This window comes from Molothrus ater, unplaced genomic scaffold (genome assembly GCF_012460135.2).
Source record: "Molothrus ater isolate BHLD 08-10-18 breed brown headed cowbird unplaced genomic scaffold, BPBGC_Mater_1.1 matUn_MA147, whole genome shotgun sequence".
NCBI classification, from domain to species: domain Eukaryota; kingdom Metazoa; phylum Chordata; class Aves; order Passeriformes; family Icteridae; genus Molothrus; species Molothrus ater.
In genome coordinates this window covers 37501-52500 of record NW_023416694.1, presented here as the reverse complement: position 1 = coordinate 52500, position 15000 = coordinate 37501, and the positions used below count along the sequence as shown (strand labels likewise).

Genomic DNA, 15000 nt, shown 5'->3' with positions numbered 1-15000 from the left:
ACCTACCCCCATGGTCTCACCTCCATGGTGTCACCTCCATGGTCTCACCTGGTACCTGATCTCCTTGACCCACCCCCATGGTCTCACCTCTGTTGTCTCACCTCCGTGGTCTCACCTGGTAGCTGATCTCCTTGACCTACCCCCATGGTCTCACCTCCATGGTGTCACCTCCGTGGTCTCACCTGGTACCTGATCTCCTTGACCTACCCCCATGGTCTCACCTCCGTGGTCTCACCTGGTACCTGAGCTCCTTGACCCACCCCCATGGTCTCACCTCCATGGTCTCACCTGGTACCTGATCTCCTTGACCTACCCCCTTGGTCTCACCTCCATGGTCTCACCTGGTAGCTGAGCTCCTTGATGCGCCTCTCGGACTTGCGCAGCCCCTTGACGCTCTCGGCGTTGCGCTTCTGCTCGGCCTCCAGCTCGTTCTCCAGCTCCCGCACGCGCCCCTCCAGCTTCTGCAGCTGCTTCTTGCCGCCCTTGAGGGCCAGCTGCTCAGCCTCGTCCAGCCGCAGCTGCAGGTCCTTGATGGTCTGCTCCATGTTCTTCTTCATGCGCTCCAGGTGCGCGCTCGTGTCCTGCTCCTTCTTCAGCTCCTCTGCCATCATGGCCGCCTGCCCGCAGGGGGACAAGCAGGGGGTCCATGGCACATTCTCCATGGTGGTGGCCCTGCTGGTGGCCCAGGTGATGGCCCCAGTGATAACCCCGGTGTTGAACCCAGTGGTGGCCCTGGTGATGGCCCCAGTGGTGGCCCTAGTGATGGACTTCGGTGATGGCCCCAGTGATGAACCCAGTGGTGGCCCTGGTGATGGCACCGGTGATGGCCCCAGTGGTGGTCGGGGTGGTAGTCAGGGTGGTGGCCCCGGTGGTGATCCCACTGATGGCTCCGGTGATAGCCCTGGTGATGGTCCCACTGATGACCCCAGTGATGGCCCTGGTGATGACCCCGGTGTTGACCCTTGTGATGGCCCCAGTGATGGCCCCAGTGATGACCCCGGTGGTGGCCCTGGTGATGGCACCGATGATGGCCCCAGTGGTGGTCGGGGTGGTAATCAGGGTGGTGGCCCCGGTGGTTGTCCCACTGATGGCTCTGGTGATGGCCCCGGTGGTGGCCCCATTAATGACCCCACTGGTGGCCCCGGTGATGGCCCTGGTGATGGTCCCACTGATGACCCCAGTGATGGCCCTGGTGATGACCCCGGTGTTGACCCCAGTGGTGGCCCCAGTGATGGTCCTGGTGATGATCCCATTGATGACCCTTGTGATGGCCCCAGTGATGACCCCAGTGGTGGCCCCAGTGATGGCCCTGGTGATGGTCCCATTGATGACCCTTGTGATGGCCCCAGTGATGACCCCGGTGGTGGCCTCACTGATGGTCTCATTGATGGCCCTGGTGGTGGCCCCAGTGATGGCCCTGGTGATGATCCCATTGATGACCCCGGTGATGGCCCCAGTGATGACCCCGGTGGTGGCCCCAGTGATGACCCCGGTGGTGGCCTCACTGATGGTCTCATTGATGGCCCTGGTGGTGGCCCCAGTGATGGCCCTGGTGATGATCCCAGTGATGACCCTGGTGATGACCCCCGTGGTGGCCTCAATGATGGCCCCGGTGGTGGCCCCAGTGATGGCCCCGCCGGGACACTCACGTCAGTGATGGCCTTCTTGGCCTTCTCCTCAGCATTCCGGCACTCCTGGACAGCCTCTTCCACCTCTGTCTGCAGCTGGGAGATGTCACCCTCCATCTTCTTCTTCTGGTTGATGAGGCTGGTGTTCTGGAGGGGACAAGAGGGACCTCAGGAGGTGGCCCAGGGGCTGCTGTCTCACCCCCTCAGTCCCCACAGGTCTTGGAGACTCCCCTGTGCCTCTGCGGGGTGAAAGATCTTCTGGAGATCTTGGTGACACAACAGAGAAACGGACACCACCCTTCTGCAGACCAACCAAATGTTCCTTGGACTCTCCATAGACCAAGCCAACCTCCTCGAGATCAACCCAACCCTCCTGAGACCTTCAGGAGAAGGTGGCACTGTTGGGTCCGGGTCAACTGGAGCCATCTTGGGGGTCTCCAGCTCAGTGAGAGCTGGTCTTCATCACCCCAATCCAACCAGATCTTCCATGGACCAACTCAACATCCTCCAACCAAACCCAACCCTCCTTGGATCATCTTCTTCAGACCAAGCCAACCTCCTCCAGACCAGCCCAGCCCTCCTGAGACCTTCAGGAGAAGGTGGCACTGTAGGGTCCAGGTCAGCTGGAGCCATTTTGGAGGTCTACAGCTCAGCAAGGGTTGGTCTTCATCACCCCAATCCAACCAGACCTTCCATAGACCAACTCAACCCTCCTTGGACCTTCTTTAGACCAAGCCAACTTCCTCCAGACCAACCCAACCTTTCTCAGACCTTCAGGAGAAGGTGGCACTGTCTGGGTTAGCTGGAGCCATCTTGGGGGTCTCCAGCTCAGCAAGGGTTGGTCTTCATCACCCCAATCCAACCAGACCTTCCATGGACCAACCCAACCCTCCTTGGACCTTCTTTAGACCAACCCAACCTCCTCCAGACCAACCCTTGAGGAGGAGGGGGAGATGTTGGGTCTGCACCACCCCGAGCCACCTTGAGCTCCTCAACCAAGCCACCAGAGCTGTTTCTCCTGGGCTGGAGCACCCCTGGGTGGAGGTGGCCCCTCTCCTGGCAGGCAGGTGAGGTCTCACCTGCGAGTGGAGGAGCTGGACCCTCTCGCTGGCCTCGATCAGCTCCTGCTCGGCCAATTTCCGGGCCCTCTCGGTCTGTTCCACCAGGCCCCGGAGCTCCTCCAGCTCGGACTGCAGCAGGGTGTTCCTGCGCTCCACCATGGCCACGTTCTCCTTCAGGTCCTCCCCGACCCTTGCCGCATCATCCAGCTGCAGCTGTGTGTCCTGGGGGTGGTGGGAAGGGGTGGTGGGTCCACCCGGACATGGGGTGGTGGGTCTACCTGGCCATGGGGTGGTGGGAAGGGGTGGTGGGTCCATCAAACCATCCCTGTTGGGTGGTGGGACCTCCTACACCCCAAGGTCCCCATGGACAGCTACCTTCAGGACCTCAATGTCCCCACAGAGAGGTACCTTGAGGAGAATCCTACACCTCCATGTCCCACAGGACAGGTATCTCCTGCATCCCAATGTCCCTGGTGTACTTGGAGGTACCTCCTACACCTCCATGTCCCCACGGATAGGTACCTTCAGGACCTTAATGTCCCCATGGACAGGGACCTTCAGGTACCTCCTACACCTTCATGTCCCCATAGGACCTTCAGGTACCTCCTGCACCTCCGTGTCCCTGTGGGACCTTCAGGCACCTCCAACCCCTCCACACCACATGGACAGGTACCTTCAGGTATCTCTGGCACCTCCATGTCCCCATGGGACCTTCAGGCACCTCCAACCCCTCCACACCACATGGACAGGTACCTTCAGGTATCTCTGGCACCTCCGTGTCCCCGTGGAACCTTCAGGTACCTCCTGCACCTCCATGTCACAAGGACAGGTACCTTCAGGTATCTCCTACACCTCCGTGTCCCCGTGGAACCTTCAGGTACCTCCTGCACCTCCATGTCACAAGGACAGGTGCCTTCAGGTATCTCCTGCACCTCCAAGTACCTATGGGACCTTCAGGTACCTCCTGCACCTTCATGTCCTCATGGGACCTTCAGGTACCTCCTGCACCTCCATCTCCCTGTGGGACCTTCAGGCACCTCCAACCCCTCCACACCACATGGACAGGTACCTTCAGGTACCTCTGGCACCTCCATGTGCCCATGGGACCTTCAGGTATCTCCTACCCCTCCATTTCCCCGTGGAACATTCAGGCACCGCCAACCCCTCCACGCCACATGGACAGGTACCTTCAGGTAGCCCTGCAGAGCCTTGACCTGCTTCTGGGCCTCGTTGGCACCACGGTTGGCGTGGCTGAGCTGGATCTCCATCTCGTTGAGGTCGCCCTCCATCTTCTTCTTCAGCCTCAGGGCCTCGTTGCGGCTCCGGGTCTCGGCGTCCAGCGAGGTCTGGAGCGACTCCACCACGCGCAGGTGGTTGCGCTTCACCTGCTCCATCTCCTCCTCCTTCTCGCCCAGCTTCCGCTCGTACTCCGCCTTCACCTGGTTGAACTCCAGCTGCGCCCTCAGGATCTTCCCCTCCTCGTGCTCCAGGGAGGCCTGGGGAGGACAGAGAGGACCTTGAGGACCACAGAGCATGGACGTCCCACCAGGAGAAGGCAGGGATGGGGTGGGACGGGGCTTGATCCACCTCAGCCTCTTCCAGAGCGGCTTGGAGCTCCAGCTTCTCGGCGTCCAGCTGCTTCCGGACCTTCTCCAGCTCGTGGATGGATTTGTTGCCGGCGCCGAGCTGCTCCGTGAGGTCCGAGATCTCCTCTGCCCAGGTGAGACCCCGTCAGACCCCGCGGGGAACGGGCGGGGAACGTCCAGGTGGGCAGAGGGACCCGCGGTGTCACCTTGGAGATTCTTGTTCTCCCTCTTGAAGGTCTCCAGGTGCTCCAGGGACTCCTCGTAGATGTTCCTCAGCTTGAAGAGGTCGGTGCTGAGGGCCCTGGCCTCCTTCTGGGATGCCTCCAGCTCCGTCTGAGACTCCTCGAACTTCTGCTTCCACTCGGCCAGCACCTGGGGACAGCAGCCAGGTGTCACCCCGCAGCCACCTGGCCCCGCCCGGCCGTCCCCAACCTGCCACACCCGCCCACCTTGTCAAAGTTCCTCTGCTTCTTGTCCAGGGCAGCGGCGGCCGCGTTCGACCGCTCCACGTCGGCCATCAGGTCCTCGATCTCGTTCTGCAGCCGGTGCTTGGTCTTCTCCAGCGAGGAGCATTTGGCGTTGACGGCCTCCACGGCCTCCTCGGCCTCCTGCAGCCGCTGCGCCAACTTCTTCCTGCCCCAGGGACCACCTGGGGTCACCCCTGGGCCAGGTGGGGCCGCTCGAACCTTCCTCCCACCCAGCCACTGGCCAAGGTTCTTCTCGGCATCTCCTCCACCGTCTCCAGGGCACTCTACCTCCACCAGGACCTTCTCCAGAACATTCTCCACCCCTGACCCCACAGAAGCTGCACCCATGGGGCGATGACTGCTCTGAAACCTTCTCCAGAACATTCTCCCAAGGGTGATCTCCACCTCTGACCCCACAGAAGCTCCACCCATGGGAAGGTGGCTCAACCTCTAAAACCTTCTCCAGAACTTTTTCTGGTGGTTTCCACCTCCCCAACCCCACAGGATCTGCATCTATGGGGCAAGACTCACTTGTTCTCCTCCAGAACCTTCTCCAGGGGGTGGTCTCCACCCCTCTGACCCCACAGGAGCTCCACCCATGAGGAGACGACTTAACCTCTAAAACTTCCAAAACTTCTTCTGTGGATGGCCTCCACCCTGACCCCACAGGAGCTACATCCATGGGAAGGTGACTCAACCTCTAAAACCTTCTCCAGAACTTTTTCCGGTGGTTTCCAGCTCCCCGACCCCACAGAATCTCCATCTATGAGGCAAGACTCACTTGGCCTCCTCTTCCTCCTCCAGAACCTTCTCCAGGGGGTGGTCTCCACCCCTCTGACAAGAGCTCCACCCATGAGGAGACGGCTTAACCTCTAAAACCTCCAAAACTTCTCCCAAGGGTGATCTCCACCTCTGACCCCACAGAAGCTCCACCCATTGGGCCATGACTCACTCAGACTTCTCTAAAACCTTCTCCAGAACATTCTCCCAGGGGTGAGCTCCACCCCTGACGCCACAGGAGCTCCAGCCATGGTGACTCACTTGGCCTCCTCCAGCTCCTCGGTGCGTTGGATGGCGTCTGTCTCATACTTGGTCCTCCACTGGGCCACCTCGGAGTTGGCCTTGGAGAGCGCGCGCTGGAGCTCGGCCTTGGCCTCGGTCTCCTCCTCGTACTGCTCCCGCAGCAGGTCCCCGTCGTGCCGGGCCGACTGCAGCGCGTGTGCCAGCGCGTTCTTGGCCTGGTGAGGAGAAGGTGGCACCCGGAGGTGACTCCGGGGCACCTGGAGTCCTCTTGGGTGTCTCTGGCTCAGCAGGAGCTGGTCTGAATCACCACAACCCAACCAGACCTTCTGCAGACCAAGCCAACCTTCTCCAGACCTTCTGTAGGACAACCCATCCTCTTCCAGATCAACCCAACCTTCCTTGCACCTTCAGGAGAAGGTGGCACCGTTGGATCCAAGTCAGTTTGAGCTTTTTGGTGTCTCCAGCTCAGCAGGAGCTGGTCTGAATCACCACAACCCAACCAGACCTTCTGCAGACCAAGCCAAGCTTCTGCAGACCAACCCAACCCTGTTTGGACCTTCCATAGACCGACCCAAGCTTTTCCAGATCAACCCAACCTTCCTTACACCTTCAGGAGAAGGTTGGACCGTTGCGTCCAAGTCAACTTGAACATCTTGGGGTCTCCAGCTCAGCAGCAGCTGGTCTTCATCACCACAACCTTCTCCAGAACATTCTCCCAAGGGTGATCTCCACCCCTGATGCCACAGAAGCTCCACCCATGGGGCAATGGCTCCTCCAAAACCTTCTCCAGAACATTCTCCCAAGGGTGTCCCAACCAGACCTTCTGTAGACCAAGCCAACCTTCTCTAGACCTTCTGTAGGCCAACCTTATTTGGACCTTCCATAGACCAACCCAGCCCCTCTTTAGACCACTTTACACCAACCCAATCACCCTTGGACCTTCCATATACCAACCCAAGCTCTTCCAGATCAACACAACCTTCCTCACACCTTCAGGAGAAGGTGGAACTGTTGGATCCAAGTCAGCTTGAGCTTCTTGGCATCTCCAGCTCAGCAAGAGCTGGTCTGAATCACCACAACCCCACCAGACCATCTGCAGACCAACCCAACGCTCCCTGTACCTCCTACAGCAGAACCCCCTGTAGATGGAACCCACCTTAGATGGAACCACTGTAGATGGACCCACCTGACCCAACCATTCTGAACCAGTGACCATGAGGGTGAAGGACACCTATGATCCACCTGGAGCCCCCCCCTCAGGTCTTCTCACCCCCCATCAGACCCCACCTTCATCTCCTCCTCCAGCTGCCTCCGCAGGTCCTCCAGCTGCTGGGTGTAGGACACCTTGCCGCGGGTCAGCTGGGACACCAGCGCCTCCTTCTCCTCCAGCTGCCGCGACAGCTCACCTGCACGGGGGGGAGGGGCTTCAGGTGTGGGGTGGGGGTGAGGTGGGGTGGGGGATGGGGGTGCAGGTGTGGGGCGGGGGTGGGGCCACCCAGGGTCGGCTCCCACCGTTCTCCGTCTGCAGCTTGGCCCGTTGGGTGTTGGCGTCGTTGAGGATGCGTTGGGTCTCCTCCAGCTTTGCCAAGTGCTCGGCGGCCTGGTCCTCCATGGAGCGCGACATCTTCTCCATGGCCACCTGCAGGGAGGGGCCAGAGGAGGGGTGGTGCTGGGGGCTATGGTGGGGTGGACACGCCCCATGGCTGGAGGTGTCCAAGGCCACGATGGACAGGGCTTGGAGCCACCTGGTCTGGTGGAACCCTGGGTGGGATCCACCCAACCCTGCACTCAACCCATCCCAACCACGTGGAGAATCTTCATTTCAACCCAACTAAGGTCAACTCAGCCATGGGGAGGCTCTCCAGCCCAACCAGCTGAAGGTTCTTCAATGCAACTCAACCCAACACCCAACGAGGTGGACCCTCAACCCAACTCAACCAGATGAAGATTCTTCAGCCCAACTTAACCCAAGCCAGCCTGGTCTAGTGGAAGGTGTCCCTCCCCAAGTGTTGATAGAACTGGATGATCCCAAGGGTCCTGTCCCACACAAACGATCCCACGATTCCCTGCTGTCCATCTCAACCTCCTCCTACCTTAGACTTGATCAGCTGCTCCACGTTGGCGCTGAGGTCGTCCAGCTCCAGCTTGAGCTCGCTCTTCTCCTTCTCCAGCTTCTGCTTGACGCGCTGGAGGTTGTCCAGCTGCTCGCCCAGCTCGGCCACGCTGTCGGCGTGTTTCTTCCTCAGTGCGGCCGCCGTGGCCTCGTGCTGCAGCGTGGCCTCCTCCAGGTCGCGCCGCAGCTTCTGGAACTCCGCCTCCCTCTTCTTGTTGAGCTCCAGCTGCGCCGAGGTGGCACCGCCGGCCTCCTCCAGCCGCTCGCTGAGCTCCTCCAGCTCCCGCGACAGCTCCGAGCGCTGCTTCTCCACCTTGGCCCGGCCCGTCCGCTCCGCCTCCAGCTCCTCCTCCAGCTCCTCGATCCGTGCCTGCATGCCAAGAGGGTGCTCAGCCCAACAAGGTGGACGCTCAACCCAACTCAGCCAGTTGGAGACTCTCCAACCCAACCAGTTGAAGGTTCTTCAAAGCAACTCAACCCAACAAGGTGGACCCTCAACCCAACTCAGCCAGTTGGACACTCTCCAGCTCAACCAGCTGAAGGTTCTTCAAAGCAACTTGGGTAAACCCCCAACCACTCTGCTCGACCCAACTCAAGCAGCTTTGGGACACTTGAATCCACTCAACTCGACCCAACCCAAGCAGTTGGAGACCATTCAGGTCAACTTAACCAGTTGGAGACTCAACCCAGCCCAACCAGCTGGAGACTCTTCAACCCCACCAAAACTGACCCAGATAAGTGGAGTCTCTTCCACTCAGCCCAAACCACCTTGAGACTCTCCATCTCAGCCTCCAGGTTGCTCTTCAACCCAACCAAACCACCTGGAGATGCTCCAGTCCAACCCAACGAGACACAGACCCAGCTTCCCCCCCCACCTGTAGCTCCTTCAGCTTCTTCTGGAGCTGCAGAGCCAGCGCCTGCTCGTCCTCGATCCTGCTGTTCTGCTGGTGGATCTCAAACTCCTTCCTGTGGAAGAAGTGGGGGCAAGTGAGGTCTCACCTGAGACCCTCAACTGGACCTCACGTGGCAGGGGGATCCAGCCTCACTTCTTGAGCTTCTCCTCCAGCTGCTGCTTGTCATTCTCCAGATCCATGATGTTCTCCTGGGTCAGCTTCAGGTCACCTTCCAGTTTCCTCTTGGCCCGTTCCAGGTCCATCCGGATCTTCTTCTCCTGCTCCAGGGAGCCTTCGAGCTGTGCAGGAACACAGAAATGGGGAGAAACCTCAAGTTCTGCTCGTCTTTGCCCCAGAAGTTCCTCAGCAGGGCCTGGGATGGGACCAGCCACACTCACATCGTCCACTTGCTGTTCCAGCTTGACTTTGCCCTTAGTCAAGGTGTTGACCTTGTCTTCCTCAGCCTGCAGGTCGTCCAGTGTCTGCTGGTGGGACTCCTGCAGAGCCTTCTTCTCCTTGGCCAGCTTGGCGATGGTCTCGTCCAGCCCCGCCATCTCCTCCGTCAGGTTCTTGACCTGTAGGAGAAGTGTCCGGCCTCCAGCTCAGTGCTGGGATGGGGCAGAGTTGATGTTCACCTCGTCCAAAGAGGTTGTTTCAATGCAGGAGAACCCAAAGGACTTTGGGTCTTCTCAATGAGCCCATCCCAAACAACACTGGATCTTCCCAACCTGCCTTGGGTCTCCTCCACCCAAGCTAACAGATCCCACCCAGCCTTGGGTGTCCTCAATATCTCATGTCTTCTCAACCCATCTGAACCATCCTTGATCATCTCAACCCAACCCAACCAGTTTTACGTCTCACCAACCCAACCCAACTCAACCCAACCCAACCCAACTCAACCCAACCCAACCAGTTTTATGTCTCACCAACCCAACCAGCCTTGAGTCTCCTCAACCCAACCCAACAAGGCCGAGCAGACTCAAGTCCCCTCACCTTGAGGCCAAGGCCTCTCCCCATCCTCACCTTGTTCTCAGTCGCGTGTTTCTCCTTCTCCACCTTGGCCAGGGTCAGCTCCAGGTCATCAATGTCCTTCTTCAGCTCCGAGCATTCATCCTCCAGCTTCCTCTTCTTGGCTGTCAGCTCGGCGTTCATCTCCTCCTCATCCTCCAGCCGTTCTGTCAGCTCCTTCACCTTGGCCTCCAGCTGGATCTTGTTCTTGATCAGCTGGTCACAGCGCTCCTCGGCGTCATTCAGGTTGTCCTGCTCCTGTTGGGGGAGAGGTGGCAAGCGAAGCAGGATTGCCCCAGGGTGTGGTGGGGGTGGTGGTCACACCTGTGATGTGGTTTTGGGCTGATCGGACTCACAGCCTGCACTTGGAGCTGGAGGTCGTTCTTCTCCTGCAGCATGGAGACCATCTTCTCCTCCAGCTCCTTCCGCCGCGATTCCGACTTCTCCAGGGCGTCCTTCAGCCGCCCGTACTCCTCCTTCATGTTCTGCTCCAGGAGACCCCGAGAAGGTCAGAGACCCTCATCCAACACCCCCCAGACCACCCCAGTGGTGGTGGTGGTGGTGGTCCCACCCTGCCCTGCCCACCCCACCCCACCCACCTGCATCTCCTTCTCCGTCTCCGCGCTCTTCAGCAAGGGCTTGATCTTGAAGTAGAGCTTCATCCATGGCCAGTTCTTCACCCCCATGAAGGCCCGGAGGTTCCACTGGATCACCAGCAGCGCGTCCCTACCAGGAGGAGGAGAAGGAGGAAACAGGTGCCACCACATGCCCAGCCAGGTGACCAGGTGAGCAGAAGGCCCAGCCCCGTCTCACCGGCGCTCCACGATCTTCTTGAACTCGATGCGCATGAGCTGCCCCCGCGCCCGCGCCTGGATGCGGGTGATGATGCGGGACAGGCGCTCGTCACGCATCTCCTCCAGCTGGCCCAGGAGCCCTGCCTTGAAGAAGACCTGAGGGGAGGGAGGAGGTGGTGGTGGGACCACGAGGCCTGTGTCCACCTCGGATGGTGGCACCACAGGGAACAGGGACCATGAGATCTCACCCAGTGGGATCAAACTGGTTGCGGTGGGTGGAAGGATGGGGTGGAGTCTGGGTAGATGGACAGATGGACATGGTGATGGACAGATGGACATGGGGATCATGGCACCACGAGGTCCATGTCCACCTCGGATGGTGGCACCACAGGGAACAGAGACCATGGGATATCCCCATAGTGTGTCCAAAGGGGTTGTGATGGGTGGAAGGACGGGGTGGTGTCTGGGTAGATGGACAGATGGACATGGTGATTGCAGGACCATAGGACCATGAGGTCCATGTTCACCTGGGATGGTGAGACCACAGATAACAGAGACCACAGGATGTCCCCACAGTGTGTCCAAAGTGGTTGTGGTGGGTGGAAGGATGGGGTGGTGTTTGGTTCGACGGACAGATGGACATGTTGATGGACAGATGGACATGGGGATCATGGCACCACAAGGTCCATGTTCACTTTGCATGGTGGGACCACAGGAAACAGGGACCATGAGATCTCTCCCAGTGGGATCAAACTGGTTGTGGTGGGTGGAAGGATGGGGTGGAGTCTGGGTAGATTGACAGATGGACATGTTGATGGACAGATGGACACGGGGATCATGGGACCATGGGGTTCACAACACATGAAGGATGGTGGGACCACAGGGAACAGAGACCACGGGATGTCCCCACAGTTTGTCCAAAGGGGTTTTGGTGGGTTAGATGGATGGGGTGGTGTTTGGTTAGATGGACAGATGGACATGTTGATGGACAGATGGACAAGAGGATCACGGGACCATGAGGTCCATGTCCACCTCGGAGGTGGGACCACAGGGAACAGAGCCCATGAGATCTCACCCAGTGGGATCAAACTGGTTGCGGTGGGTGGAAGGGTGGGGTAGGGGTCCAGAAGGAACAGATGGACACAGGGAGGGACAGGTGGACACGTGAATGGTGGGACCACGGGGTCCACAACACCTGAGGGATGGCGGGACCACAGGGAGCAGGCACCACGAGACCTCACCTTGGTGTGCCCAAACTTGTACTGGTTGTGGTCGATGTCGATGGAGCCCAGGAGCTTCTCGGCGCCCTTGCGGCTGTCGATGAACTGCCCCTCGGGGATGGCCGCGGGGTTCAGGATGCGGTACCTGGGGGCCACAGGGGACGTGAGCCCTGAGTTCAGCCCCCGTGGGGTTGTCCCCCCTCCCCAAACCCGTCTGGTGTCCCCACCGCTGGCGGAAGTCCCCGTAGAGGATGCGGTTGGGGAAGCCCTTGCGGCAGATGCGGATTCCCTCCAGGACCCCGTTGCAGCGGAGCTGGTGCATGACCAGGGCGTTGTCCATCACACCTGGAGGGGGACACAGGTGAGGGGTCAACCACGAGCCACGCCCTCGCCCCAAGCTCCAGTCCCCAGCCTTGGCTCACCCGGCTCCTTCCGCTCGTTGGGGACGAGGCAGCGGACGAAGTGGGGGTGGGTGGTCTTGAGGTTGGCCATCAGCTTGTTGAGGTTCTCCTGGGGAGGAGAGGGGAGGGTGACCAATGGGAGAGCAGGGGAGGGGCTGGGGGGTGGTGGGACCACCCTCTACACCAGGGCTTGTTCTCCCCCTGCCCCGCAGCAGATCCAGAGTGGGTCCCTCACCCGGTGCAGGGCTGAGACCGTCTGGAAGGAGGAACCTTTCTTCTTGGCTCCTTTCCCCTTCCCGCTGTCGCCGCCTGCCGAGGAGAGCGGTGGGGTGAGGTGGGAACAAGGACAACTTTTGTGGGAGCTGTCTTCTTCACCCCTCCGTCACCCACCAGAGTCTGCCCCGGCGTAGTTGGAGAAGAGGTGGGCCAAGAGCTTGAGGGCGGATTTCTGGTAGAGCCCCACCACCGTCTCGTTCAGGGGGTCCTTGTTCTTCTCCAGCCAGCCCAGGATGTTGTAGTCCACGGTGCCGGCGTAGTGGATGAGTGAGAAGTGGGCCTCGGACTTGCCCTTGACGTTCCGTGGCTTCCCGAAGTTGGCCGACTTGCCCAGGTGGTTGTCGTAGAGTTTGGACTTGAAGGTCATGTCCGAGGCCTTGGGGAACATGCACTCCTCCTCCAGGATGGACATGATCCCCATGGGCTGTGGACAAGCAGACCTTGTTGGCCGGGAAGGACACCAAGGACAACCCAAAAGCTGCTCCTGGGGCACCTGAGGGGCTCCAGCTGGACGGACCCTCCTCCCTCAGCCCCTGGAGGACCTGGAGGCCCTGGGGGTGGTGGTACCTTCTCGATGAGGTCGATGCAGGCCTGCAGGTCCATGCCGAAGTCGATGAACTCCCACTCGATGCCCTCCTTCTTGTACTCCTCCTGCTCCAGCACGAACATGTGGTGGTTGAAGAACTGCTGCAGCTTCTCGTTGGTGAAGTTGATGCAGAGCTGCTCGAAGCTGTTGAACTGGGGGAGGAGAGGGAGAGACGGGTGAAGGAGTCCATGGGGTCAGCTCAACACCCGGTGGGGTCAACTCAGCACCCAACGAGGCCAATTGAGTCCATGGGGTCAACTCAACACCCAACGAGGCCATCTGAGTCCATGGGGTCAACTCAACACCCAACGAGGCCAATTGAGTCCATGGGGTCAACTCAACACCCAACGAGGCCATCTGAGTCCATGGGGTCAACTCAACACCCAACAAGGCCAATTGAGTCAATGGGATCAACTCAACACCCAGTGGGGTCAACTGCGTCAATGGGGTCAGCTCAACACCCAATGTGGTCAACTCAACACCCAACGAGGCCAATTGAGTCCATGGGGTCAACTCAACACCCAACGAGGCCATCTGAGTCCATGGGGTCAACTCAACACCCAATGGGGTCAACTCAACACCCAACGAGGCCAACTGAGTCCATGGGGTCAACTCAACACCCAACGGAGCCAATTGGGTCAATGGGGACAACTCAACAGGGCCAGCTCAAGGCTCACCAGGTTCAACTGAACACCCAATGGGATGGACAGGGTCAATCTGACACCAAGTGCGGTGAAGACAACATTGAATGGGATCCATGGGGTCAACTCAACGTCAACAGGGTCAAAGTGATACCCACCGGCTGTCAACAGGGACAACTCAACACCCAAGAGGGACAGCAGAATGTCCAATGAGATAAATGGGGTCAACCTGAGACGCAAAGGGCTCAAAAGAGCACCCAGTGGGGTCAAGAGGGTCAACTCAACACCTAAAGGAGTCGCTGGGATCAATGAGGTCAATGCAACACTCAGTGACATCAACACAAGGACCCAATCCCCACCCAAGGTCACCATGAAGCTGCAGGAGACCTCCTCACCACCCAGCTGGCTCAATGCCACCCCTGCAAGGCCCAGCGCCACTGCCCCGCCTCGAGCCTCACATCAAAGATCTCGAAGCCAGCGATGTCCAAGACGCCGATGAAGTACTGCCGCGGCTGCTTGGTGTCCAGCGAGTTGTTGATCCTCACCACCATCCAGTTGAACATCTTCTCGTAGACGGCCTTGGCCAAGGCCCCGATGGAGTAGTAGACCTGCTGGACGCTCTGCCCCTTGGTGACGTACTCGTTGCCCACCTTGACGCGCGGGTGACACAAGCCCTTGAGCAGGTCGGCCGAGTTCAGCCCCATCAGGTAGGCGGATTTGTCGGCATCTGCGGAGCGGGAGACACCTGGTCAGGTGCCACCTCACCTGGTGACCCCTCCCCTGACCCGTCACCCCCTCGCCCTGACCCACCTTCGGTGCCGTCCGGCTCCGCCTGCTCCTCGCGCTGCTTCTGCTTGAACTTCATGTTGCCAAAGTGCATGATGGCCCCCGTCAGCTTGTAGACACCGGCCTTCTCCTCGGCCGTGAAGCCCAGGACGTCAAAGGCGCTCTGGGAGGGGTGGAGGAGGTGAGGGAGGGGCCAGGTGAGGGCACAGCCTCTGCTGGTCACCACCTGTGATGGTCACCACCTGTGATGGTCACCACCTGTGATGGTCACCACCTGAGGGCATTTCCCACTGTCCTTCCCACTTGTTGGCCCAGCTGGCCAATGGGGACATGTCCAGCCATGGGTTTGTCCACTTGAAGGACGTGTCCATGGATTCATTTGTTCATCCATCCATGGGTTCATTTGTCCAGCTCAGGACTCATTTATCCTGGATCCATCCATCAATTTCAGAACTTCATCCATCCAACCATGGACTCATCCATCCATCCATCCATCCATCCATGGATTCACCTGTCC

General features: G+C 59.5%; 1 protein-coding gene across 1 annotated transcript in view; it reads right to left on the bottom strand.

The window, feature by feature from the left end:
• The window catches only part of LOC118701206 (myosin-6-like), a 28439-nt gene that overhangs the window by 4942 nt on the left and 8497 nt on the right, over positions 1–15000 (bottom strand). The window contains exons 10-35 of the mRNA XM_036405840.2: positions 14508–14646; positions 14156–14424; positions 13038–13208; positions 12585–12894; positions 12430–12503; positions 12216–12303; positions 12021–12138; positions 11815–11938; positions 10593–10729; positions 10379–10505; positions 10136–10264; positions 9795–10037; positions 9170–9346; positions 8925–9070; positions 8754–8844; positions 7859–8248; positions 7278–7404; positions 7053–7171; positions 5784–5980; positions 4725–4908; positions 4482–4647; positions 4277–4401; positions 3877–4185; positions 2708–2911; positions 1650–1775; positions 342–617 (exon numbers count right to left, since the gene is read on the bottom strand). Coding sequence (XP_036261733.1) covers positions 342–617; positions 1650–1775; positions 2708–2911; positions 3877–4185; positions 4277–4401; positions 4482–4647; positions 4725–4908; positions 5784–5980; positions 7053–7171; positions 7278–7404; positions 7859–8248; positions 8754–8844; positions 8925–9070; positions 9170–9346; positions 9795–10037; positions 10136–10264; positions 10379–10505; positions 10593–10729; positions 11815–11938; positions 12021–12138; positions 12216–12303; positions 12430–12503; positions 12585–12894; positions 13038–13208; positions 14156–14424; positions 14508–14646 — 4566 coding nt within the window. The remainder of the gene's footprint in view (positions 1–341; positions 618–1649; positions 1776–2707; positions 2912–3876; positions 4186–4276; positions 4402–4481; positions 4648–4724; positions 4909–5783; positions 5981–7052; positions 7172–7277; positions 7405–7858; positions 8249–8753; positions 8845–8924; positions 9071–9169; positions 9347–9794; positions 10038–10135; positions 10265–10378; positions 10506–10592; positions 10730–11814; positions 11939–12020; positions 12139–12215; positions 12304–12429; positions 12504–12584; positions 12895–13037; positions 13209–14155; positions 14425–14507; positions 14647–15000) is intronic.